At 39.5% G+C, this 23,840-nt stretch overlaps 1 protein-coding gene across 16 annotated transcripts in view; it reads right to left on the bottom strand.

Annotated features, from left to right (window-relative positions):
* The window catches only part of SYNE1 (spectrin repeat containing nuclear envelope protein 1), a 453,644-nt gene that overhangs the window by 188,120 nt on the left and 241,684 nt on the right, over positions 1-23,840 (bottom strand). For all 16 annotated transcript variants that reach the window (XM_029223419.1, XM_029223418.1, XM_029223413.1 and 13 more), the window contains 13 exons: positions 23,426-23,578; positions 22,949-23,116; positions 20,430-20,606; positions 18,071-18,217; positions 14,785-14,910; positions 13,316-13,492; positions 11,751-12,016; positions 8,005-10,165; positions 4,385-4,722; positions 4,051-4,195; positions 3,166-3,384; positions 1,975-2,234; positions 219-384 (listed from right to left, as the gene is read on the bottom strand). In XM_029223419.1, coding sequence (XP_029079252.1) covers positions 219-384; positions 1,975-2,234; positions 3,166-3,384; positions 4,051-4,195; positions 4,385-4,722; positions 8,005-10,165; positions 11,751-12,016; positions 13,316-13,492; positions 14,785-14,910; positions 18,071-18,217; positions 20,430-20,606; positions 22,949-23,116; positions 23,426-23,578 — 4,503 coding nt within the window. The remainder of the gene's footprint in view (positions 1-218; positions 385-1,974; positions 2,235-3,165; positions 3,385-4,050; positions 4,196-4,384; positions 4,723-8,004; positions 10,166-11,750; positions 12,017-13,315; positions 13,493-14,784; positions 14,911-18,070; positions 18,218-20,429; positions 20,607-22,948; positions 23,117-23,425; positions 23,579-23,840) is intronic.

Consider the following 23,840-nt stretch of genomic DNA (forward strand, 5'->3'; position numbering starts at 1 on the left):
CACATTTGCAAAAAGCAAAATTTTCTTTAGTCTCAATAAGAAGCATGTCCACTTTATACAGAACAAAAGAAAGCCCAATGAAATAATACTAAAAGTCTTTGATAGAAAACATTTCTAAAAATTTTTAATTCAATTATTTCATTGAATATAAACAGATACATTTGATTAAAAGCAGGACAATTTTTTAACATGATGGGTCTAGGGAATGAGTTTTGTACCTTAAGTTCTTCAAGTTGAGCATCTATTCCTATGGTTGGATTCCCCAAATACTCCTTCGTTTCCTGAACCCAAGATTTTACTGAATTGATTTGGGTCTCCACCACTTCTCGCTCCTTCAGCTCCTGCCTTAACACCTTTCTGTTCTTCTTCACTTTCTCCTGTATGCTTTAGACACAATAAAGGGAGAAAGAAGATGTGGACTGAAACGAAAGGAACCCCCCCAATACGTGACATCAAATTGTCAAAAACAGACATTAAAAAAGAGAAGCCGCCTATCTTTTTTCCAAGTAAAGACACTTCCCCCAAACTGCCAGATGATTTTCAGTAACATTTAAGTTTACTTGAAGTATAACAGAAGAAAATACATCACGTGAAGTGAATGATTTATCCCTGGAAAATTGAGAGCTGACATACTCCCATGCCACTAAACTGTAATTCATTTTCTTGTCGAGAGTAACATGGAGATTGTTTGATTATTTATTTCCTCTTTGAAAATCTACTCATGGTGCAGAATCATCAGCCTTTAAAAGTAATGTGTAACTGGAGTATTTGTGCCTATTAGAAACTAGTCTTTAAATAAAGACTCAAACTTTGGAAATTTTATGATTAATAATGTTCAACATCCAAATTGTAAGTCTTTATTTGAATTGACATAAATTTGGTTAAAAAAATTTAAATACGTGGAGTCAGATTATCCTGAACTCATCTATAAGTGAAGGGGTGAATGTAGGATATGTATGAGTAATAGTAGTTAACACAGGAGTTAAATTACATAGTGACGTTTCCCCATAAGTCAATCAGGCTGGTTACATATCATTACATATCATTAAGATTAACTTTCAGGACGTCCCTGGTGATGCAGTGGTTAAGAATCCGCCTGCCAACGCAGGGGACACAGGTTCAAACCCTGGTCCGGGAAGATCCCACATGACGCGGAAAAACTAAGCCCGTGTGCCACAACTACTGAGCCCGTGCGCCACAGCAAGAGAAGCCCACACACCGCAACGAAGGGTGCCCCCCCCCTCCACAACTAGAGAAAACCTGTGTGTAGCAATGAAGACCCAACACAGCCAAAAGTAAATAAATAAATAATAAATAAATAAAAGATTAACTTTCTCTAAGTTCACTATCAGTAAATGACTATTATTTACCTGGACTTTGGTATCATCCTTGCTCTAATCTATGTGTCATCCAGTTTAGCCAATGAGTTATCAAGATTTATCAAAACCAAGTACTCAACAGCTCCCAACTGTTTACCTTTTAAGCTTTAAGTCTCATGAATCGCCCCATCACCCAAGAGTTCCCCTGAGGTGACATGCTTCCTTCCACGCTTTCTTACTTGTCATTGCCCTGTTTGCAGAGCTCTCCTCCCACCTCACTGGCTGGCTGAAGCCTGCTTAGTCTTTAGCTTAAATAGCCTTCTGAAGAGAAGCCTTCCTTGACTCCTCTCCTAGTTTAGTTGCCTCTGCTTTGATTTCCCTTAGTGCCCCTCCCACGCTCCGCCTAAAAGGCATCTTTAGTTGTCTACCTCTGCCGCTTGACTGTAAACTACCTGAAGGCAGAGATTGCATCTGGTTCATTACTATATTTCTAAATACGACTAGATATGTACTAGATAGCAAGGATGACAGGAACAGAGCCCCACATTTGTAAGGTGGCCTGGGGGGGAGCACTCCCAGACTCTTAATACCACATTTGTCCCTTTGGGTCATGGCCAAGTTTAGAAGCAGAGAATGAGAGCAGGTGTATAATTACTTCAGGCACCGGTCCTGCATTGCCGTGATTTCCTGCACAGTGGGTGGCTCTTCTCCAGGGGACAGCTCGGCCCCATCCTGGAGCATGCTCAGTGCTTGCTGCTCCAGCATCCGTAAGCCCGACTGTTGCTGTTCCAGCTCCAGAATGAATGTGTCATGATATTCAAGAAGAGTTAGGAGTTCTGCTTTTGAGGCTTTCTCTGCTGAACTTCCCGGTAATTTATCTTGCAGCTTATTAATCATTTCAGTGGCTTTTTTAACCTGATGACAAATGTACATACTATGAAGTTCAAAGTAAATAAACTGAAAAAAAGAGGGCAATTCCCATAAATGCCAAATCTGACACTAATGCATTGGAGCACGATAAAGATGATGGTGTCAACTCTAAATCTCGGGAAACTAAAATGTGAACAATCTCCTTAACATGGAAGGAAAGACCACGCTATTATTCTGCGTTTTAAGATTTAATCTCAAAATAACATCAGGGCAGGGACTCCCCTGGCAATCCAATGGTTAAGACTCTGTGTTCCCAATGCAGGGGGCACGGGTTCGATCCCTGGTTAGGGAACTGAGATCCCACATGCTGCATGGCATGGCCAAAAATAAATAAATAAATAAAAATATAATAATAATAGGGCAATCAGACATTTCATAACATTGAAAAAGGTTTTTTTAAAAAAAATTCTTTTACTAAACAGATAAAAGAAAAACTCTTTTCAATATTTACGCTAACATGAATACGTGCCTTTGAGTCATAAAGGAAGATGTGGCTTAAAACTTGAACCCTACTTAAAAGGGAAGATATTAAATTAAACAGGATTTGGAAAATGAGTTAAATTCCTGCTTATTTCATGGCAAAGACAAAGTGTTTTGCACTTTTTCAGGGCCAGGAAAGAAAGTGTCACTAACAGCCTCACAAATGGGGCAAAATGGGCTTGTCCCCCTTTCAAATGTGATTACTTGGCTTATTTCCTATTAAAATAACTGGACCCAGACTTGGGACCAAATTGCACATTGCATATGTATTTTATTTCATATTTTGGTTTTCACATCAATGTAAATAGAGATTTTTTTAAAAAGGCTTTTTACTTTCATAAGGCCGATTTGAAAAAAGGAGCAAAATACCACTTTTTAAAATACATTCTCATCAGCAAGGAAACAATACTTTGAGCCCATCAGTAATGGAGATTACCTTATTGTTAAAGCTCTTCCACTCATCCACTGCCTCTTCCAGTATCTTCTCCTGGTCCTGGGCCACAGCGCGGAGCCGGTTCCAACGCTGCCAGACAGCCGTCATCGACCTGCTCATGGTTGCTTTGCTGGCGCCATTTCCGGTTCTTTCCAGTTCTGAAGCTTTACCCTCTAAGGCCACAATTTTCTCATGAAAAGAGTTAACTACTGACACTAAAGCCTGGGTGGGTAGAGGAACAGAGGTTGAGGGGAGAGATGGCTTTTTTCAAAAGCTCTATGGATTTTGGTAAAGCCTAAAATTATCCGCAAAAGGAAATGTTCCTACATGTTTATTTTCCTCTGGTAATTCTTACTTTTACATTTAATTTGTAATTGAGTTAGGCTTGGCTTTTTTTAAAGAGGTAAGGCGAATACTTATTTATTACAAACAAACATTTACATGCTGCTTGAGATGACATTCTCCCATTTTTAAAAACTAGCAAAAATATAAGTGAATGGAATTTGATATTTAAGTATGTCACATTCTACCTTATATTGCTGTGATATGAGTGAGACTCAGCTATTAATTTTTGAGTTTTAATTGAATTAATCTAAGTTACACCAGAAAGCATTTACTGAAATCTATTGTATCACATCTTATCAGAAGCAAATTGCTCTGAATGTGTCTTTTTAAACCTAGCTATGCATTTCTAACGGGAATCCTAAAAAGATGACAGCATTTAATTAAGTTAAAACTGCTAAGAAATGTGGTTAAATGTATCCTTTTTGTGTTTAAAAAGCCCAGGTGGAAATGAAGATTTATTGACTTGTTTCTGGAACTATCATACTGCAAAGACCCATTACAGTTACAATGAAAGAATACTAAAAAAAAACCAACAAAACTAACCTTGTGTTCTGACAATTTTTCTTCTGCTTCATGACTGGAAGAAGTCTTCAGTAAAGAAAACTCAGACAATTTCTTCTCTGCATCATTCATCAATTCAATAACCTCTTCCCTTGCCTTCTGGTAATCCTGCCACTGAGCTGCACATCTTGAAAAAATCCAACACACATCAATAAGCAACTTAAAATCACACATCTCTGTGCAGAGCTCTGATGGCAATATGTCTAGTGATACTTAAGAGAAGAGAATGAACGATAATGTATATCATTAATATATTCCTATTTTCCATGTGAAAATCCATTTCACTAGAATATAAAGAACCAAACAAATCCAATACCTCTGCAAGAGATCTAACTGGATGTGTGACTCCTGTATTGTTCCCCGGCTTTTCTCTTCCAGGGAGGCCATTTTCTGTGCTAAGTCCTCTTTTCCACTTGGCTTGATGAGTGGGTCCAGGTTGGCTACTAGGCCTTGGAGCTCCTCCAGATTGCTGTGGAACTGATCCTCTGTACTAAAAAATTCCACGTGGTTTTTGAGACTTTCCTCTGCACTCTCCACATCTAGGCCGTTGCCTGTCAGCTGTAATATTTCGTGAGCATCGTCAAGCCAGCCATTAGCTGCTTGAAACACTTGATAGTACCTTTGACACTGACTATACATCTGAGTCAAGGTAGCCTGAAAAACAGCAATTGCAAACATAATCAACTCTCTTTTGCAATGTGTTTGCCAAAAATAGTTTATGCTTTCCATTTCTTTTCCAGTCTTCAGTCACATGGATGTATGTGTATAAATGAATTGATAAGCTGGTAAATTTTTTTGGGTGCAATCCATTATTATCCTTTACTTTCCCTTCTGTTCTTCTTATTATAATTTTATTATTGCAGTTAAAATAAATAAACAAGGTCACAGATGGAATAGAAATTTATGATGGTTCTGAAATGTCCTCTCTTTAAAGGAAAAATGTAATGCTTACTAATATGTGGCAGAATGAATATTCACCAAAGTGAAATAATGACTCATTTAGGTAGGAGTATAATAATACCAGTAGGAATGTAAACTGCTATAGCCACTGTGGAAAACAGCATGGAAGTTCCTCAAGAAATTAACTGCCAGTATGATCCAGCAATCTCACTTCTGGGTATTTATCCAAAGAAAACAAAATCATTATCTCGAAGAGATATCTGTACTCTCATGTTCATAGCAGTGTTATTCACAATAGTCAAGGTATGGAGACAACCTAAGTGTCCATCCACAGATGAAAGAATTAAAAAAAAATACACACCTTGGAATATTATTCAGCCTTAAAAAAGAAGGAAATCCTGTCATTTCCCAAAACACGGACAAACCTGGAGGATATTACTCTAAGTGAAATAAGCCAGACAGAAAAAGACAAATATCACATGGTCTCACAAATATCATACGGACTCTAAAAAAAAAAAAAAAAAAAGAAAAAGCTGAAATCATAGAAACTTACGAGTAGAAAACTGGTTGCCAGGGGCTGCAGGGTGAACAAAATAGAGAGGTTGATAAAATGGTGCAAACTTTTTGGGAATTCCTGGTGGTCCAGGGGTTAAGATTCCATGATCTCACTGCTGAGGGCCCAGGTTCAATCCCTGGTCGGGGAACTAAAATCCCACAAGCTGTGTGGTGCAGCCAAAAAAAAAAAATGGTGCAAACTTTTAGTTTTAAGTTGAATAAGGTCTGGGGATCTAACGTGTAACATGGTGACTGTAGCTGATAACAGTGTAACGTATACTTGAAATCTGCTTAACAAGCAGAAATTAAATGTTTTCACCAAAAAAACAAAAAACAGATAAAGATATATATGTGATGTGATGGATGTGTTAACTTGTTAACTGACTTGAAGAAGGAATTCTTTCACAATGTGTACATATATCAAACCATTACATTGTACACTTTAAATATCTTACCATTTTCTTTGTCAATTATCCCTCAATAAAGCTGGAGGGGAAAAAAGGGAGTGTAATAACACCAAACTTCCAAAACGGCATTTACCAGACCAAATAGTGATTTCTGGTAGTGAAATAGTAGCCTATAAGTCTTGCATAGAGACTACGATAGAAAAGTTGAAGATTGGAAAGCTGACCCCTGTGCAATGAAGTCCATTCAGATCCAGAAGGAAAGGAAACACTCTAATTGGCCATCAGTGGTTGGACAAGACAAGCCATTACTGTCAAGCAAAGATGCAGAGAAGTGGTAGAGAAAGTACATGTAAGATTAGCACTTAATGAGGAAAGAACGAGGATGGCAAAGCAAAGAATCAGTGGTGGAGGTTAGAAATGCCACCAGAACCGCGACCTTCAGTTATTTGGGCCAAGACAATCAATAAGACTACCAATTACAAGATGGCAGAAGTAGGGACACCTTAGCAGATTCAAGATTTTGGTTCAAAAATCATCAAACCGGGCTTCCCTGGTGGCGCAGTGGTTGAGAGTCCACCTGCCGATGCAGGGGACACGGGTTCGTGCCCCGGTCCGGGAAGATCCCACATGCCGCGGAGTGCCTGGGCCCGTGAGCCATGGCCGCTGAGCCTGCGCGTCCGGAGCCTGTGCTCCGCAACGGGAGAGGCCACAACAGTGAGAGGCCCGCGTACAGCAAAAAAAAAAAAAATCATCAAATCAACAGAAGCAAGCTTACATGACAGATGTTTTTCAAGAATGAAAATTCCAGGTAACTTCTGTTTTGATTCTTCACTCTGGGTTAAATACTCCATCTCTATCCCTACAGCTATAGGGACATAGTTTTTTGAAAAAAATTTAACAGTGGCCTGAACCAACATGAAAAGGTAAAAATATACTAAATAGACTCTAGTTTAAGAAGTCAGAATTTTACATGATGAAGTTTACTAAGATTTTAACCACATGTTAAGATTTTTTTAAAAATTGTATTATTTAGTGTTAACCTTAATCTATGTGAAAAATAAAGTTAAATGATAGCTAAGAGTCATCCGGGGATACCTCTACATGAGACCCTGCACTAAGAATATAAATCTGAAGAGGGAGATATTATTATCCCTCTTCCACAGAGAAAACTGAGACTTACGGGATGTAAGTAATTCGCTCAAGATCATATAACTGAGATTAAAATCCAGGTGTGCTTTACTCCAAAGCTATAGTTACTATATTATCCTAAGGAAGGCTGTCCTTAACTTAAACGGCTGGTTGAAATGCCATAGAATCAGAGGGACAGATGTGGAGAAAAAGGGTCAAGGGATTAAAGTAAGTACACCTCTGGGCACTGTTGTATCTCTCTTATTTTTGAATGCACAGAGCCCCAGAACAAGTCACAATTAGGAGGCTAACCTGGGAAGTTCTGAGCATGCTCTCATTTCTTTGTTATCTTCAAGTCATGATGGATATTCTAGTCTCGCTTCTGTTGTGCTTCAGGGAAGCCAGAGAAGAGGAAGCACTCCTCCCTGAGGAAGGGGTGGAGAGATGGGGCAACTGATGGGAGACCCTGCAAGAAAGCCTGGCTCAGCACCAAGTCAGGACTGCATCATCCATCTGCCTCTCTCCATCTGGAGACTCTTCATCCAGGACTACGCTTAGAAATGCCAGGTTTCACATTGTTTTTAAAAAAGCATCACTACTTATTCATTGCTAATGAATGAATTTTATGATTAATTCCTCACATATGGTATTAATTATACTAGTGTTATCATTTATTATCTCTCCTAAAGGAGAAGCATAACTGAGGTGTTCCTGTATTAAAACCAAAGTCTAGTCAACATGAAAATCACATGAAATGAATACCATGAGGATAAACAATAAAAGCACCTTTTAAAGTCACAACTGAAGATGATTCCATGTAGTAGTCAAAAAAAGAAACATTTAAGGAAGCAATTCTAAACAAAAAATCGAAACCAAAGAAATTTCTCACACCTATTTACAAAGAAGCAAAGTGGAAAACAGAAAGGGAAAGCCCTGTGGTACCGACCTGTCTGGTGCGGAGAGCTTCCTGCAGGGTCCCGTCCAGCTCGGAGAGCTCAGCTAGTGTGTGCTGTAGGTCGGCAGAGATCAGCTCCTTGGCCCTCGTGAATTTCTCCTTCTCCTTGTTACTCAGCGCATTCATTATCCTCAGGCTGGACTGCACCTCTTCCTGATGGATTTGGACCTTTCTGATCTCCTCCTGGACGTCCCGCAGGTTCAGGTCCAGGCACAGTGGCCCACTCAGCGCTGTCTCCACGCTCCGCAGCCAGTCCAGGGAGCGGCTCAGCTCCGTCTGGAAGTCTCTGCTCTGCACCATGCGGCTCTCACACTCCGTCACCGTCACGCCAATGGCGGAAGTCAGCAGTTTTAACTCCTCTTGCCAGGCTTGGATCTGATGCTTGGCTTTCTCGTAAGCTGAGGGGTCAAGATGCGGAACAAGATCTTCGAGATGCACAGTCACTCGTTTTAGAAGAATTCCTGAATCCTGGAGGCTTCCCGCCAGGAAGTGATACACTTTGAGCTTCTCCTCTGCAGGAAGCGTCTCCTCGTTCACCTTGGCCTGCTCTGTTCTCACAACCTCTAGGTGTTTCTCTAGCTGGTGGCACATCTTTTCATGCTCTTGATAAGCACTGGTGGTGTCTTCTAATAAGCTCACCCTTTGTTCTGTCTGTCGCTTCAGCCTGTGGTACAGGGTGATGAGATGCAGCATCCGGTCTGGTTGCCATGGCTGCCCTGTGCTGCGAAAACTTTCTTTCTTCTGGTTCAGTTCATCCACTGCTTCTGCAAGGGCTGCCACCTCTCCCCCAAGAGCTCGACAACCATCCTGAAGACACAGAGCCTCTTCAACACTCAGGTCGCTGGGGACTTGGCTCACCTTGGAGAACTGGTCTTCGAGATCACACAGAGACTGGGTTGTCAACTCGATCAAGGAATCATATTCTTTCCGAGCCAGAATTGCTTCCTGGACTTTACAGAACTTGTCTTTAGCCAAGTCGACAATTACATTGAACTGCAGGGGCAGTGCATTTAGCTTTTCGTTGAGGTAGGAATGATCGGCTTCATTCAGCGTCGGCAGTATGGCCTGTCCAGTTCCCTGCAGTGTAAGTAGGAGATTTTCATATTCCGGAGATTGTTCAAGAATGTGTTGGTATTTGGCCAGCTGCGTATGCAGCTCAGCACTCTCATTCATTAGGCTGATTTCAGGAAAGGTAACAATATCTCCTTGTTTTAGCCAGTGACAAGCTTTATCAAAATCTTCCTTAAAATGCTTCCTAGAAACCAAATTTTTCTCCAGTTCTTGTAGCCGATGGCTGCACTTTTGTAAAACGGTGTCATAGACACTCTGCAATTCCTGAAGCTTCCCCAGCACCTCGCTCTTTTCCTGCTCTGTGACTCCTTTCATTAATTCGCGGCCCTGGGCCCAAAGTCCAGTGACTTCATTTTGGTAAGTCTTGAGGCTGGCTTGTGCGCTCTTACATGTTTTCACTTGTTTGCTCACGTCATCCGGTAACAGGCAGATATGTTCACGGAACATTATCTTGCGCTCATGTTGCTGAATTTGGCTGGTCGCCTGGAACACCGCCATGAGAAACTGGGTTTTCTCCGACAAAGCCTTGTTTAAGTACTTTCGTCTCTGGCCCACTAAGTCGCTGAGACTATTCACATGCCTTTGGGCATCAGAGAGTACCTTCTGGATTATCTGCCTCTCATTGAGGCCAAGATCAGCCATCACCCTATCAGCATCCTTCGTGAGTGATTTCAGGAGCATCTGTTTGGCCTCCAGTTCGCTGCAAATGGCAAGGTGATCCATGAGAAGGTTCTGAGCCATGTCAGGCGGAGGGCTCTGCTTAAGAGCCTCAGCAATGTTGGGTCGTTGCTCTTCCGCCCAGTCCATCAGCTCCTGAAATCTGGACCGGACCACACTTAACTCCTCCAGGTTGGTGACAGACACTTGGATTTTCCTTTCAACAAGGTCCTCAAGCTGAAACCAGCGTTGTTCAAGGTGACTCGTCTGTTCTTTGACTAATTCTTTGTCATCCACGTTCAGATGGTCTATCACGTTCTGCTTTTTCTCTTTCAGATCATCAATAGCCTGCTTTCTCTCCTGCAATGCCAGCGCCAATTTCTTCAAAGCTTCTAGGTGGATGGCTGTACTCTCTGTATCAGATCTGTATGTATATATTAAAAGACATAAAATCAAGTTAACTTTAGTTAATACCTGTGTTTGTTCACGTCATGTTAAAGTGCATATCACCATCTTCTTTCTTAGCTTAGAGTGGTTCCCTTCATGGCTTATCGACAGAGATGCTATAATTATTATGGAACGTAAGACCCATATATTTCCATAGCAGAAGTTGAACCAAGATAGTTTGCCCAGCTACTTCTTCTAGCTAAGGCTGCCCTCCCATCACATCTGAGGTGTACTTTGTAGCTTCTTCCTCTGACTCTCAGCAACTGACGAGGATCTGCATATTAACAAGTTCCCCTGATGATCTGCGGAAACACTAAGTATTGAGAAACACTGATCTACTGCATTCTTGAAAGGCACGTGGAGAAATTAAGTGATCTGTGATTTACGTGCTTTACTGTGAGAAGAAGCTCCCGTAAACAATCCAGTGCTAGATGGTCGACCATGTGTGAGAGACAACCAATGGCTCTAACAGCTGCTCATGTGTGGAACTTAGATATTTTCTGTTTATCATTAGAAACCTTTAGAAATAACTGTGAAATGCAAAGGATTCTCATCCCTTTGACTACAAAACACATATGAGAAAATTCCATCTTAGAGTCTTTTTCACTTACAAAACGATTAGTTCTCAAGTATGAGGAAGAGTGTTGGGAGGCCATATGATGAGTTCTGTTCGGGACATATTAGATGTGAGGTGTTTGTGGGTTAACCAGACGGAGGTGCCTATTGTCCGTCTGAAATATGGGTTTTTGCTGATACTGGATTTATCCCGAAGATTAGTAAAATGCTGAGCATCAAGAAAAAGTAAACAAATCAGAAAGCATGTACCTCCTCCAAAAAAGAAACACCCAAAACAAAAAACCCCATGATTTAACGATTTAACTACAGCTAGAATAATGTTTTCAGTTTTAATTGCTACAAATTGATAAATCTGGGCAGAAGAAGTACAGGTTTTAATAATTATAGTGATCAGAGCATAGAAAGATTTCCATATGATGACTCAATGTATGTGGGAGAGAGGGAATCCTTTTCAAAGAAAAAGTTAAGAGGGGTTCAATTGCTATAAAATCAAATAAGACACACATTAATTGAATTTAGATTGTTCACTAAGTTCTAGAATACCACAAGTACAAGACAAAACTAGACTGAATTACATAGAATGTGTTACTTTACAGAATTGACAAGAAACCCATGGAACTATAGATTCAAGAAGGATTCATGTCCTGAAATCATAGATGATAGTCCCATAACTGGTAATTAAAACTAGAAATATTCTTGGGATATTCTTTGAACACACAGTGTAACAGCTTTGAAATATTCCTTGAGGTCGCAGGTAGAAATGGTGCCATTTTCAAATATTTTCCTTTTACTCACTGCTTAAATTAATATTGAGCAAGGAAAACCGTGATTATGGATACAGATGACACCAGATTCTTCATAATGTTTTATCAATATTTATAATGATAGAAAACGTTTAAAATGTAAGAAAGACATTTTTGATTTTTATAAAAATTAAGAAATTTCTGGCTTAGCATTTTGGTGACCCACTGGAGAATTGCTGTTACCTGGCTAAGTTATCCCATTCTGTAGTAAATTTTTCTAAGAATACTTCGACGACATTCATACAGTTGTGGTAATCTCGTGTTCTCTGGAAATCCTCTTCCCTTTGCAAGCACAGATTGTTGGACTGAAGGCACAGATCCAGCCACTGGTCGTTTAAATGACTTATTTCCTTATGTTCAGGAGACTCCTGCTTCTTGGTTAACTCATCCACCTTCTCTGTAATAGTGGTCACTGATGACTGTTTGCACTGTAGTTTCTTAACAAAATCCTAAAGGATGACAACAATAAAATAATGTTGAATAGCCCCCCCCAAATAAATACAGATTGAGACATAGATACAATACCTCTGAATACTTTTGTAATTGAAGAATGTATAGTGAGGGACAAAGAGAAAATCTAAAATCATCATACTTCCTTATGAACAAATTTCCAAGTGTTTAAGAATCAGAGGGTACTGTGGTATTTTCTTGTGTTCCTTTGAAAAGTATAAGGAAAAACTGATAAATGTGAAACAGTATTATAGCCACTAAGGAAAAAAAGTTAATATTTTATCTTAAAGTGCATCCTTAGTTTTCTAAAAATTTTTAAAGTTCATGCTTTTGAGAATAAAATCTAATTTATATTCTTTCCATTCTTCTTTCTGCATATGCAAACAATATCCCAGTAGAAAATAAAAATGGCTGATTGTCACAGAGAAAAAATAAATGTTAAGCTTTGTTAAAAATCTGGTACAGGGCTTCCCTGGTGGTGCAGTGGTTAAGAATACGCCTGCCAATGCAGGGGACACGGGTTCGAGCCCTGGTCGGGGAAGACGCCACATGCTGCGGAGCAACTAAGCCCGTGTGCCACAACTACTTGAGCCTGCGCTCTAGAGCCCGTGAGCCACAACTACTGAGCCCGCGTGCCACAACTACTGAAGCCCACGCACCTAAAGCCCGTGCTCTGCAACAAGAGAAGCCACCACGGTGAGAAGCCCGCGCACCGCAACAAAGAGTAGCCCCCGCTCGCCGCAACTAGAGAAAGCCTGCGCGCAGCAATAAAAACCCAACGCAGCCAAAAATAAAATTAATTAATTTTTAAAAAAAAGAATTCTTAAAAAAAAAATCTGGTACAACTTCCAATCAAGTTAATATACTTATAATAATTTTCTATTATATTTTAAATTATATAAATATTTTATTACATTTTAAATCAGTTGTATGTTAATATGTTTTATATATTAAATATATATTTAATAAATTGATAAGTCCTACAGCTTTAGCAATATTGTGATGAAAAGCTAATGAATAATAAGGCTTCATGTTTGTTTAATGGCAGAGTCTTCTGGTTCTGCTAGCTAAACCACAGTTCTCTATTCAGAAATAAGCTACAGAGTGAATGTCCTTCAATGCAAGTGGCCAACTGGAGCTCCAAGAAAATATCTGAATGTTCACTTTCTGAGCTATATTTTTCTGGCACCAAATGAAAGCTGTTCTATCTCATTCCTTAAATAACTATGTGTAAGGATTGATTGACATACACCCGTCCTGGTCTCCTCCAGCTCCCCTGGAGGCACGTTAATTCCTACCTTTACTTGAGACACCATGTTCTGTGCAATATTTAGCTCCAGTTCTGAGTGGCTCCTCTTCATATTCTGCAGCTGCTGACTGGCATCCTGGAGGTAAATCCAAAGCTCAGCCTTCATGTGCTTGATCTCTTCCCAGCCCTGAGTTAAGTTCTGTGCCTGGGCAAGCCTTCGTTCAATCTGGAGAAAACACAGAGGCAAAACTTAGCAGCAATGGACAGAATCATTTATGTTCAATGAATCAGCCTGTCCATGTACACAGGCCAACGCACGTGTGTGCACACACACACACACATACACACGAGTGATAAATCCAAAAAGAATTATTTGCTTCAAGAAAAACAGATTTTATATTTAGGTTTTCTAAAGACTTCAAATGTCTAAGACTTATGCCATATGATTTCAATCAATACTGTGAAGGTCTAGAAGTTTTAACAATTTATTAGGTCAGAAGCTGCCCTAATGGTTTTTCACATTGGGCATTTCAGTGGGTACATCTGTTTGACTGAGTCATCAATTTGGTCTTGGGGTTAACTAGAAAAGACTTATATTGTTCTCTAGTGCATAGTTGCTGATACTTCTTATAGAACACTGGGTTATTAACATTTTGGATATATGCTTAGATCTGCTTCACTGGTTTTTGAAATCATATAACTTATTTTGATAAATCATTTCTGTAAAAAAAATATAGGAGCTATATCATCTTTCTTAAGGATTTAAATACAGACTTGCTTTGGTAATGTAATAAAACATAAAAGTAAAAATACATACGTTAGTTTAATTATTTTAATATCTATATTATAATTATTTAATTATCTTAATTTCTTCATTATTTTTTCCTTTAGATCATTTTACTATTCTGGAATATTTAATCAGTTAAATAACAAAACCAAGTCTTTTTTTTTTTTTTTTAATCCAAACATGTTGTGTTCCAGAGTTTAAGGCAGCGGCCTCTGTGGCGCCATCTGTCTGCTGCAGGCAGGTACTGCTAACTCAGCGCAACACTGTCCGAAGGGCCCAGATACAGCTTCAGAATTCTTCTCAACACCACACTCAGCCACTGCCAATGAATTAGAAGGGTCATGACAGATGTTTGCCATCCTAATAGGAAGGGTCAGGAGGCCCTTTCACACTAAATATGACCGAAAGAAAACAATGGAAAAGGAGACAAGAAAAAAAATGAGTGAAAAAATAGGAAAAGAGAGAATGGTAATTGAGGAGAAGAGAGAAGAGGAAAGAGGTGCGAATGTTTAGCAGTTCAATGGGACTAAATATTTCACTTCCAATTCAGTGGCATCAGTATTAGCGTGTGCCTACTTTTCTGTGACTTAGTTGAAATTCAATACATATTTATTATAATGCTTGTAGGAGCATTATGGCAAGAATACTCCAAGGAGAAAATTTTTTTCACATCTAACATTCAAGCAAGAGAATATAGTCAGATATATCCAATGTCATTTTTTAACTTTTACCATTTGTTCTGTTTGTTGAATGTCTTTTGCTGTGGTTTTCACTGAAGAGTTTGACAAGTCACACATGGTACAAAGGAGATCTAAGTAGGTCCTTGCCTGTTCCTGCAAAGCTCTGAAGTGTTTGACCTGAAAAAAACAATAGAGGAAAAAAAAAATACTTGTCAGAGTGAAAGAGACACATGCTATATTTAGATAGCAAATATTTGTACCATTTGTGGTATTTTGTTGACATTTCAAAAATAACCTTGCTATGCTCAGTATTTTCACCATTGTTGTAAATGACATATATTAGTTACTCAAAAGAAAGCTTTCCAAACACACTGGCAGGGAGCCATTCGTCCACCAGCTGTTTCTTACTCTAATTAGCCTGTATGGTCTGGGAAAGGGGAACAACCAAGAAACTTCCACAGTTTTTCCAGATTCTCTGTTCACATTCTAGCTTGTTTTCTTTTCTTTTCTTTTCTTTTTTTTTAATATTTATTTATTTATTTTTGGCTGCATTGGGTCTTCTTTGCGGCATGTGGGATCTTTTACTGCGGTGCACGGGCTTCTCTCTAGTTGTGGTGTACGGGCTCAGTAGTTGTGGCACACGGGTTCCAGAGAGCGTGGGCTTCTGTAGTTGTGGCGTACAGGCTCCAGAGCCTGTAGTTGAAGCACGCAGGCTCTCTAGTTGTGGCGCATGGGCTTAGTTGCCGTGCGGCATGTGGGATCCTAGTTCCCCAACCAGGGACGGAACTGGCAGCCCCAGTTGTCAGGCTACTGCAGGAGTTAGATGAGAAGTGATGATGGCCTGATGGAGGGCGATGGGTGGTAGAGGTGGTAAGAAGTGGCTTTCGCTTACTCCATCTTTGTGATTAATTGGGAAAGAGGTATTGACTGCAAGTTGTATGGGATAAAGTTGATCTACAGAAACAGCAGGTGATCTTCCAAAATCATAGCTAATAATGGAGCCTAACTTTTTGACTCATCTCAGTATATTTCCTCTAAGCTGTGTGGGTTGCCTAGACACATCATTCTCACATAAATGTAACAAATACAGATCAATTTCCCATTAAGTAGAAAGTAGCACCTAAACTTTTATCCATTGCACAAACTGACTGGTGTTTCACTTCCAATTAGTATCATTAGCCATTAACCGAAACCATCCCATCAGGTACCCATGGCTCAGAGAAAGTTATCTGTCCCAAACAGCCTTTGGAAATGAGAACAGAATGAGATATCTGAATTTTTATTTTATAAATATATTTACTTTAAAAAAATAATGATTTATTTTAAAATGTATACAGTTGGCCTGATTCCAAAAGCACTGGGAGCAGCTTGTTGATTGTCAATGACAAAACAGTTATGAAAGATTTTTGCTAAAAATCAATTTCAAGGGCAAATCTGATAGTACTTTTTCTCAATCCCCCAAATTCACATCATGCCTTATGAAAACAAACGACATTCTTAATGGAATCAAATCAGGCTGTCATTGGCTAACGGTAGTGAGGACCATATTATCATTACATATGTATTGAGCATTTACCATGTGGGAGGCCCTGGGGATACACGAAGCACCCTGGGACCCTGACCAAATTCAACTGCAGCCAATCAAAGCCTGCCCAGAGTCTGACACCCTGTCAGTAGTGGAATTCTCCAGTGACACATCCAAGCGAACTAATGACCCAGGACCTGCTCGACTTTACATGAAAGCAGTACTTGCCAAAGGAAAGACTGATCAAAACAAAGCAAAACAAAAACAAAAAGAAACAACAAAAAACCTCTTCCCCTTCAGAACAACTGAGGTCCAGGTGTTTCCAATACCTCGAATTCCCTTCTCTGTTGCTTCCAAAAGGGGGCAGCCCATTCTGAGAAGCAGTGTGGAAGGGGCAGAAAGTAAAACAATGAACCAGACAGTCACTGAATCTGGGCCCCAAGAAGGATCAGCATCCTCCTGCAACCACAGCTAACGCGGGTGCTGTAGGAAATTTCCTCTTCTAGCAAAACGTCGTTGGGATTAATGTTATTCTCCCCCTCGCTTTTACTTCTTTTTTGGGGAACAAAGGAGAAGAATCAAGCTTTGGTCTGGATTGTTCTGAATAAAGTACATTGGAAACAAACAGCCACAAGACAATGAATGACCCAAGAAAGCTCACAGTCTAATGAAAAAGCAGAATACAGACAATCTTTATTTCATTTCTTGATTCAAGGAGAGCCATGTTTGATTTGTCCATATTCTATTTTTTTTTTTTCTTTGCGGTACGCGGGACTCTCACTGTTGTGGCCTCTCCCGTTGCGGAGCACAGGCTCCGGACGCACAGGCTCAGCGGCCATGGCTCACGGGCCCAGCCTCTGCGCGGCATGTGGGATCTTCCTGGACCGGGGCAAGAACCCAGGTCCCCTGCATTGGCAGGCAGACTCTCAACCACTGCGCCACCAGGGAAGCCCCATATTCTATTTTTTATAAGGTGTAATACATGCACTTCTGTGAGCCATTTCATGACTTAAACAATGTAAATCATTTAAGCCAGAAAGTATACTTTGGGGGACATATTAACTGAACATATTCTCTAAGTGGACTAAATGAACAAACATTATTTTAATATCAGTTTGAGGTAAAAAAATTGAATTTTTACATTACTTCCTATCTGGCAGCAACCTTTACAACTAAATTCCTTTAAAATATATTCTTTGCACTACATAGAAAAGTTGCTTAGTACAAAAAATTTTAAAACATCCCTCAAATATTCTGATGAAGTATCAGCAGCAACATTCTAAGCATGTAGATGTCAAATGAATATGCCACAGGTTCCTTCCACATGATAACAATAATTCATTCAGCATTCACTCAATAATTATTTAATAAGCACCTCGTTTTGTGCCCAAAAATGCAGGAGAGGCTAATTTTGCTTTTCTGTTTACAAATCACGTACACTGCGGTACAGCATTTGAATTTCTTCATGACTTTCAGAAGCAAGCATACTTATAATCACTTTACCTATTAGAACACTGAGGCTCAGAGAAATTCAGTGATTTACCCATGGTCACCCTGTTGAGCAGGTACTGGAATCGATCTTCTGGCTACAGTGCCCATGCCCTATTTATTCTACCAGATTGACCTCAGTTGTGCGTCCGTCTTCCTGGTTAGAATGTGGACTTAACTGGAATCAAGCTCAGACCTTATTTATACTTTTATATCTCCAGCAACCAGCACAATTTGGCACATAATGGCACAAAATAGCTTAACATGTTTTCATCAAATGAATGAATCACAGCGTAACATAAACTTGCAGGAATCACAATCTACCTGCTTAACGGCTTCTGCCCTGCTGAGAGGGGGATGTGCGCTTGGCTTTAAATCGGGCTGGACTGCAGAAAGCCAGGCCTGGCACTGCTGCAGGGTGTCTTGTCGACTAACGTGCTTCTGAAGTTCATGTTCCAGACTCTGGTACACCTGAGACAGAACAATCATGCTGCGGTCGTGAGAGCTGTTTTATATCTCTAAAAAGATCACTGCAAGCAAATGAAACAAGTCCACTTTAAATGGATCCCTCTCCCCACCATGCCCCCCAAAACCAGACACATATCTACGGAGTCTGCATATGTTCCAAAATGTTGCAAAGCACATGGGCTATGCCCCAGTTTATAACTTCTCAACCCACACATTACAACATAATATCCTGATCATGGAAAGACAAGGTGGGCAGGGTGAATGTAACGCTAGAAATGTGTTAGAATACATAAAATCTTTGGAGGAAATTGGTCAAACATAAATCAAAAGTTTTTGCAGCTTTCCCCCATGGTATAAATACCGTCCTTTTCATTTAAACTAGAAACTAAAAGTAAAAATAAAATGCTGGCTCATGAAAAGATAACCAATATTTCTCTAACTGAACAGCTTCTGTTTTAGGGGTAGGGTAAATTGGAACTAAATTATAACACAGGGGAGTGGAGAGTTTGATGCCCTCATTTCACCTTAGAAGTTACATTCCAGGAAAACACTAACCTAGAATAACCCAAACATTTTCTAATGCATCTATTCAATTACTTAATCCTCAACCAGCCAAGCAATTTTCATTTTATCCACAAAGACATGTTGAGAAACTATTATGTGTTTCCTTGAAATCAAGGTGAAATATACCTATGACGTTTTCTGAGCAAGCTCTTCATCAAAAACAAAAGAAAGAAAAAAAGACTATGAGGTTAGACTGGCTTTTCTTTCCTTATTGAGACAACAGAAGCAGTAATTGAATTCTGCTTTTCTCTGTCATCTATTAAATTAATCATTTTTATCTGATATTAGGACTATCCCTTATTTATTTTTATTCCAAGCAGAACCAAAAAGAAAAAAGGTATTTTGCATTCTTTAACATTTTTGCAAAGTTTAATTATAAGATTCTGACTCTGTTCTTAGAATTTCATCTACTTTTTAAAAGTTTATTTTTAAAATATGTTTGTCTTTCGAACATTTACTAATTAAAAAAAAAATTAAGCTGTGTCCCTAATGCACAGAAAAAGCCTGCTACAAAGACAGTGCTAAGAAATCTCTGTTGAGTGAGTGAACAAATGAGCTTACCAAAAGCTCCATGCTACTGTTTTTCTTGTCTCACCCCCTTTGTCATCATTTGCAATTATTTGTTAGATTCTTTTATCTCTCTTTTTTATTAACTTTTTTTTTTTTTTTTTTGTGGTATGCGGGCCTCTCACTGTTGTGGCCTCTCCCGTTGCAGAGCACAGGCTCTGGACGCACAGGCTCAGTGGCCATGGCTCACGGGCCCAGCCGCTCCGCGGCATGTGGAATCTTCCCGGACCGGGGCACGAACCCGTGTCCCCTGCATCGGCAGGCGGACTCTCAACCACTGTGCCATCAGGGAAGCCCGTTTATTAACTTTTTGAAGGTGGATTTTCCAAGTCTAGGGATCAACTAATGTCACCCAGCATTTTTTTTATTATCGCGATGAACACAGATAATTCTCCCCATGTCACTTGTATTTCTCCAGTTCTTACTAAATAGCTCAGTAACAAAAATAGATGGACCCTTCTCAGTGTCATTTATAAATTCCAGAATAATAAAAGAGTAATCCACTAATTTTACTTAATTGTTGTTAAAAGGGTGATTCTTATTTATCTTAGACTTATATCTATAACATTAAGGATTCCATTTTATTGGAGGGATACCCACTGAAGTATACCTTGAAATTGGTGCTTACTTCTTTTCTCAATTTCTATATGAATACATAAAAATACTGAATTAGAGTAGAACCTGGGCTGCATAGAGTTAAAAAGAAATAATTATTGTGTGACTTACAGAATAAACTTATTTTGATGTAATAGAATAAATGGCAAATAAGAAAGAAGTATTATTGATGGTGTGCAAATAAAAACAAACAAAATTAAGAATTTTTTTCATAATCAATTCATGGAATAAAGGGATTGAGTAAAACCACATGGCTGAAATTCGCCACTTCATCACATCAATCAAATATATGATATGTTAGTTCTATGTTCACATAGAGACTATGAAATCTATCCTCTTATTTTCTGTCTGGAAAAACACCAAAACGATCCCAAAGACTGAAGCACAAAAACTATTTTTAAAAACCTCCAGTTTGCACAGTTTTTCTCCTTAATTCTTCATCATTCTAGAATGTTCCAGTGGTACTCACCCTCTGGGCTGTACTGCAGATGGCTGAGTAACTATCCTTTGTGCCCTGCAGATGAGCGTGTACATTTTGTTTAAGTTTCGCTTGGAGGTGGTCTGCACACTGGCTGATCAAACTGTCGCCTTTAATTTTAAGGTTGTTCAAACGGTCTTCAAAACCAGCAATTTCTTCCATCATTGCCTACAAAAAATGAAACACGTACTGAGTTCTCATTCCAGTTTTAGTCTTTAAATAATCTATTCATCAAACAGAAAGTTAAAGATCAATCATTTCACTGTTTAAAATGTTTTTAAAAGGGTTTTGCAATTTGTCTTGGTTACCATATCAACAAATGAAAAAAGAAGTATATTTTCAGAGATACTCCAATGGGAAAAGCTAATGAATTTAATGGATTAAGTTACATACGAATAATGAAGTAACCTTTAAGTGATTTCATGAGGCTGATCTCAGTTAGAGATCTGCTCCATGGTATTATTACCAGCAAGAAGGATGTTAATACATTTTTCAACTCTATAAATTATGATTCTGGTATAATTTATATCTAAAATAATCTAATTACAACTTAATCTAATTTACTAATGTCTAATTTATCTAATATGATATCTGATTTATGTAATAATCGAATGTCTAAATTATGTAAGATCTAATAATACTTATATTGATAAAAATAAAAATAACCTTTATCACTTACCATTTATTAAGCACCTGCTATAGTGAAGGGACTATATATAAGCCCGGATAAATGTGTATTATTACTATTGTTTTACAGATGAGATTGAAGCACAGAGATGTTATAAAACATGTTCAAGGGATTTCCCTGGTGGCACAGTGGTTAAGAATCCGCCTGCCAATGCAGGGGACACAGGTTCGAGCCCTGGTCCGGGAAGTTCCCACATGCCGTGGAGTAACTAAGCCCATGCGCCACAACTGCTGAGCCTGCGCTCTAGAGCCTGTGAGCCACAACGACTGAAGCCCGTGTACTACAACTACTGAAGCCTGTGAGCCACAACTACTGAAGCCCGTGTGCCACAACTACTGAGCCTGGGCTCTAGAGCCCGTGAGCCACAACTATTGAAGCCCGTGTGCCACAACTACTGAGCCTGCGCTCTAGAGCCCGTGAGCCACAACTACTGAAGCCCGTGTGCCACAACTACTGAGCCTGCGCTCTAGAGCCCATGAGCCACAACTACTGAAGCCTGTGCACCTAGAGCCTGTGCTCTGCAGCAAGAGAAGCCACTTCAATGAGAAGCCCGTGCACCACAATGAAGAATAGCCCCTGCTCGCCACAACTAGAAAAAGCCCGTGCCCAGCAACGAAGACCCAATGCAGCCGAAAAGAAAAGAAAAACCATGTTCAAGGTTTCACAAGTAGTAAATGGCACATCCCCCAGCTTTGGGCCCGTCTCTGCCCGATTCCAGTTCACACACACCACTATGCCCACCTGTGTTCTCTAGTGAGCTTTCTCACAAGATCACTTAGAGAGCAGGAACCAACTTTTTCAAATCAGGTTCTAATTTCCTTACAATGCTAATGACAAGTGACATTCCAACACAAAGTTTCCTGGGTTGACACATCAATACATCTAAGGGAAACCAGGTGGTCCTTCAGAAGCCCAGGGTCCACCACTTTTTTTCCAGTGGTGCTGGGTTAAGTTATTATATATGCCACATTGAAAAGAAACATTTTATCTTCGAGCTGGAATGGAACCACTACATCATGAGGTTACTGAGGGCATTTTCTCAGTGCCAAATAGACTATATCATGTAGTTACTTTTCTGTTGGTATTTGCTAAATAAAATTTTCTCCTATAGGAATCTTGAAGCCCAGAATGGTTAACCGGTCTTCCTAAGACACACTGCTAGATATTTACCATGTCACGACTAAAAATCAGTTTCCCATTAAGCTCACCGAAATTGCTCCATAAAATTGTGACTATATGACATCTGTCACCTGGCACATATAATTACTAAAAATACATATTAATAAATATACTAACACCACACGTCAGTACTGTACTTTACGGTTTACAAGATACTTTCACATACATTATCTCCCGTGATGAGGCTGGTGTCATTATCACCCTTAACAGAGGAGAAAAGGAGGCGCAGAGAGGCTAAGTCCCCCCAGTTAGGAAGAAGACAGTCTGGCTAGAACCCAGACTCTTTGACTACTACTTTTGTATCCTATCTTTGGCTATACTTTTCTAAAATAAAAATAATTTCTCTTTGATAAATTACTCCCTAAAGATTATATTCTGCAATGAAAAACTATTGGCTGGGAAAAATGCTACAATATGTTCAGAAGGTGAATGCCAAGATTCAGCTGTTGTTAGTCACTTAAATATTAAATTGAACTGTTCTCAATTATAAGTCATTCTTGAGACTCAGACCTGATTCTTTAGGTGCAATCATTATGACCCAGAGAGGTGCATGCGTGCGCTCACACACACACGCACGCACATACACACCGCACACCTGCTAAAGCCACCCTGTATTCTTCAGCTCCTTAAAGCTCAGGCATACCTTGTGGCGGGCCAGTTGCTGGGTAACCGTCTCTAGACTGCTTGTCTCCATGAGGTTGGGTGCCACTAACCTTCCTGACATCTGCAGCAGCCACTTTTCCACTTCTTGGAGCTCACTATTGTAATCTTCGTGGTCTCTGACTTTCACCTCGAGACGGCAAACATGCTCCTGTGAAGCCAGGTGTCCGTTAGAAGTGACTTTCAAGCCAAAAATCTACTCAAAACTTTCATAATTTTAAAAGCCCAGGAAAACTCATAGGGTAGGTAGAGTTACACACATCAGAAACTTACTAGGAACGGAAAAAAAAAGATACCACACGACCCACAAAGTCGTTTCGCCATTTAAAATGCCCATCTGAATAAAAGGAAAAATATTGACCCATACCACGCCTTAAAATTTTCTGACAGATAAAAGGGAGTCAGGACCCCCTCTGTGGCAAATACACACATTTGTATTGAATTTCTGATCACTCCTTACTTTTCCTGAACTGCAGAGGTTCTGGTAATCACTTTGAAGTTGATCTATTTTGTCCTTTAAAGTAACATCCTGCACCAGCTCCAGGAGGGCTTCCCCTTTTTCTCTCACTGATTTTACTGATGGTTCATGGGACAACACCGTTTGTTGAAGTGACTTGAATTACAAAGAAAAAACAAGAGCCAGCTCATCTATGTGATCAAGGCGAATATATACATATACGTTGGCATGTATAAGTTTATCTACTTCAAATAAAGATCTGACATATACTTTAAAAATTAATAAGTATAAAGCAATAAAGAGAGAATGCCTTTTTATGGCTAATACAGTTTTTCAATACAGAGTAAAAGTAAGACATCAAATAGCCCTTCACATGCGCAGAGAGAAGTATGGAAAAGAATTACATTCGGCTAAATTT

Source organism: Monodon monoceros, unplaced genomic scaffold, assembly GCF_005190385.1.
Source record: "Monodon monoceros isolate NGI ecotype Baffin Bay Population unplaced genomic scaffold, NGI_Narwhal_1 Super_Scaffold_15, whole genome shotgun sequence".
Classification (NCBI taxonomy): domain Eukaryota; kingdom Metazoa; phylum Chordata; class Mammalia; order Artiodactyla; family Monodontidae; genus Monodon; species Monodon monoceros.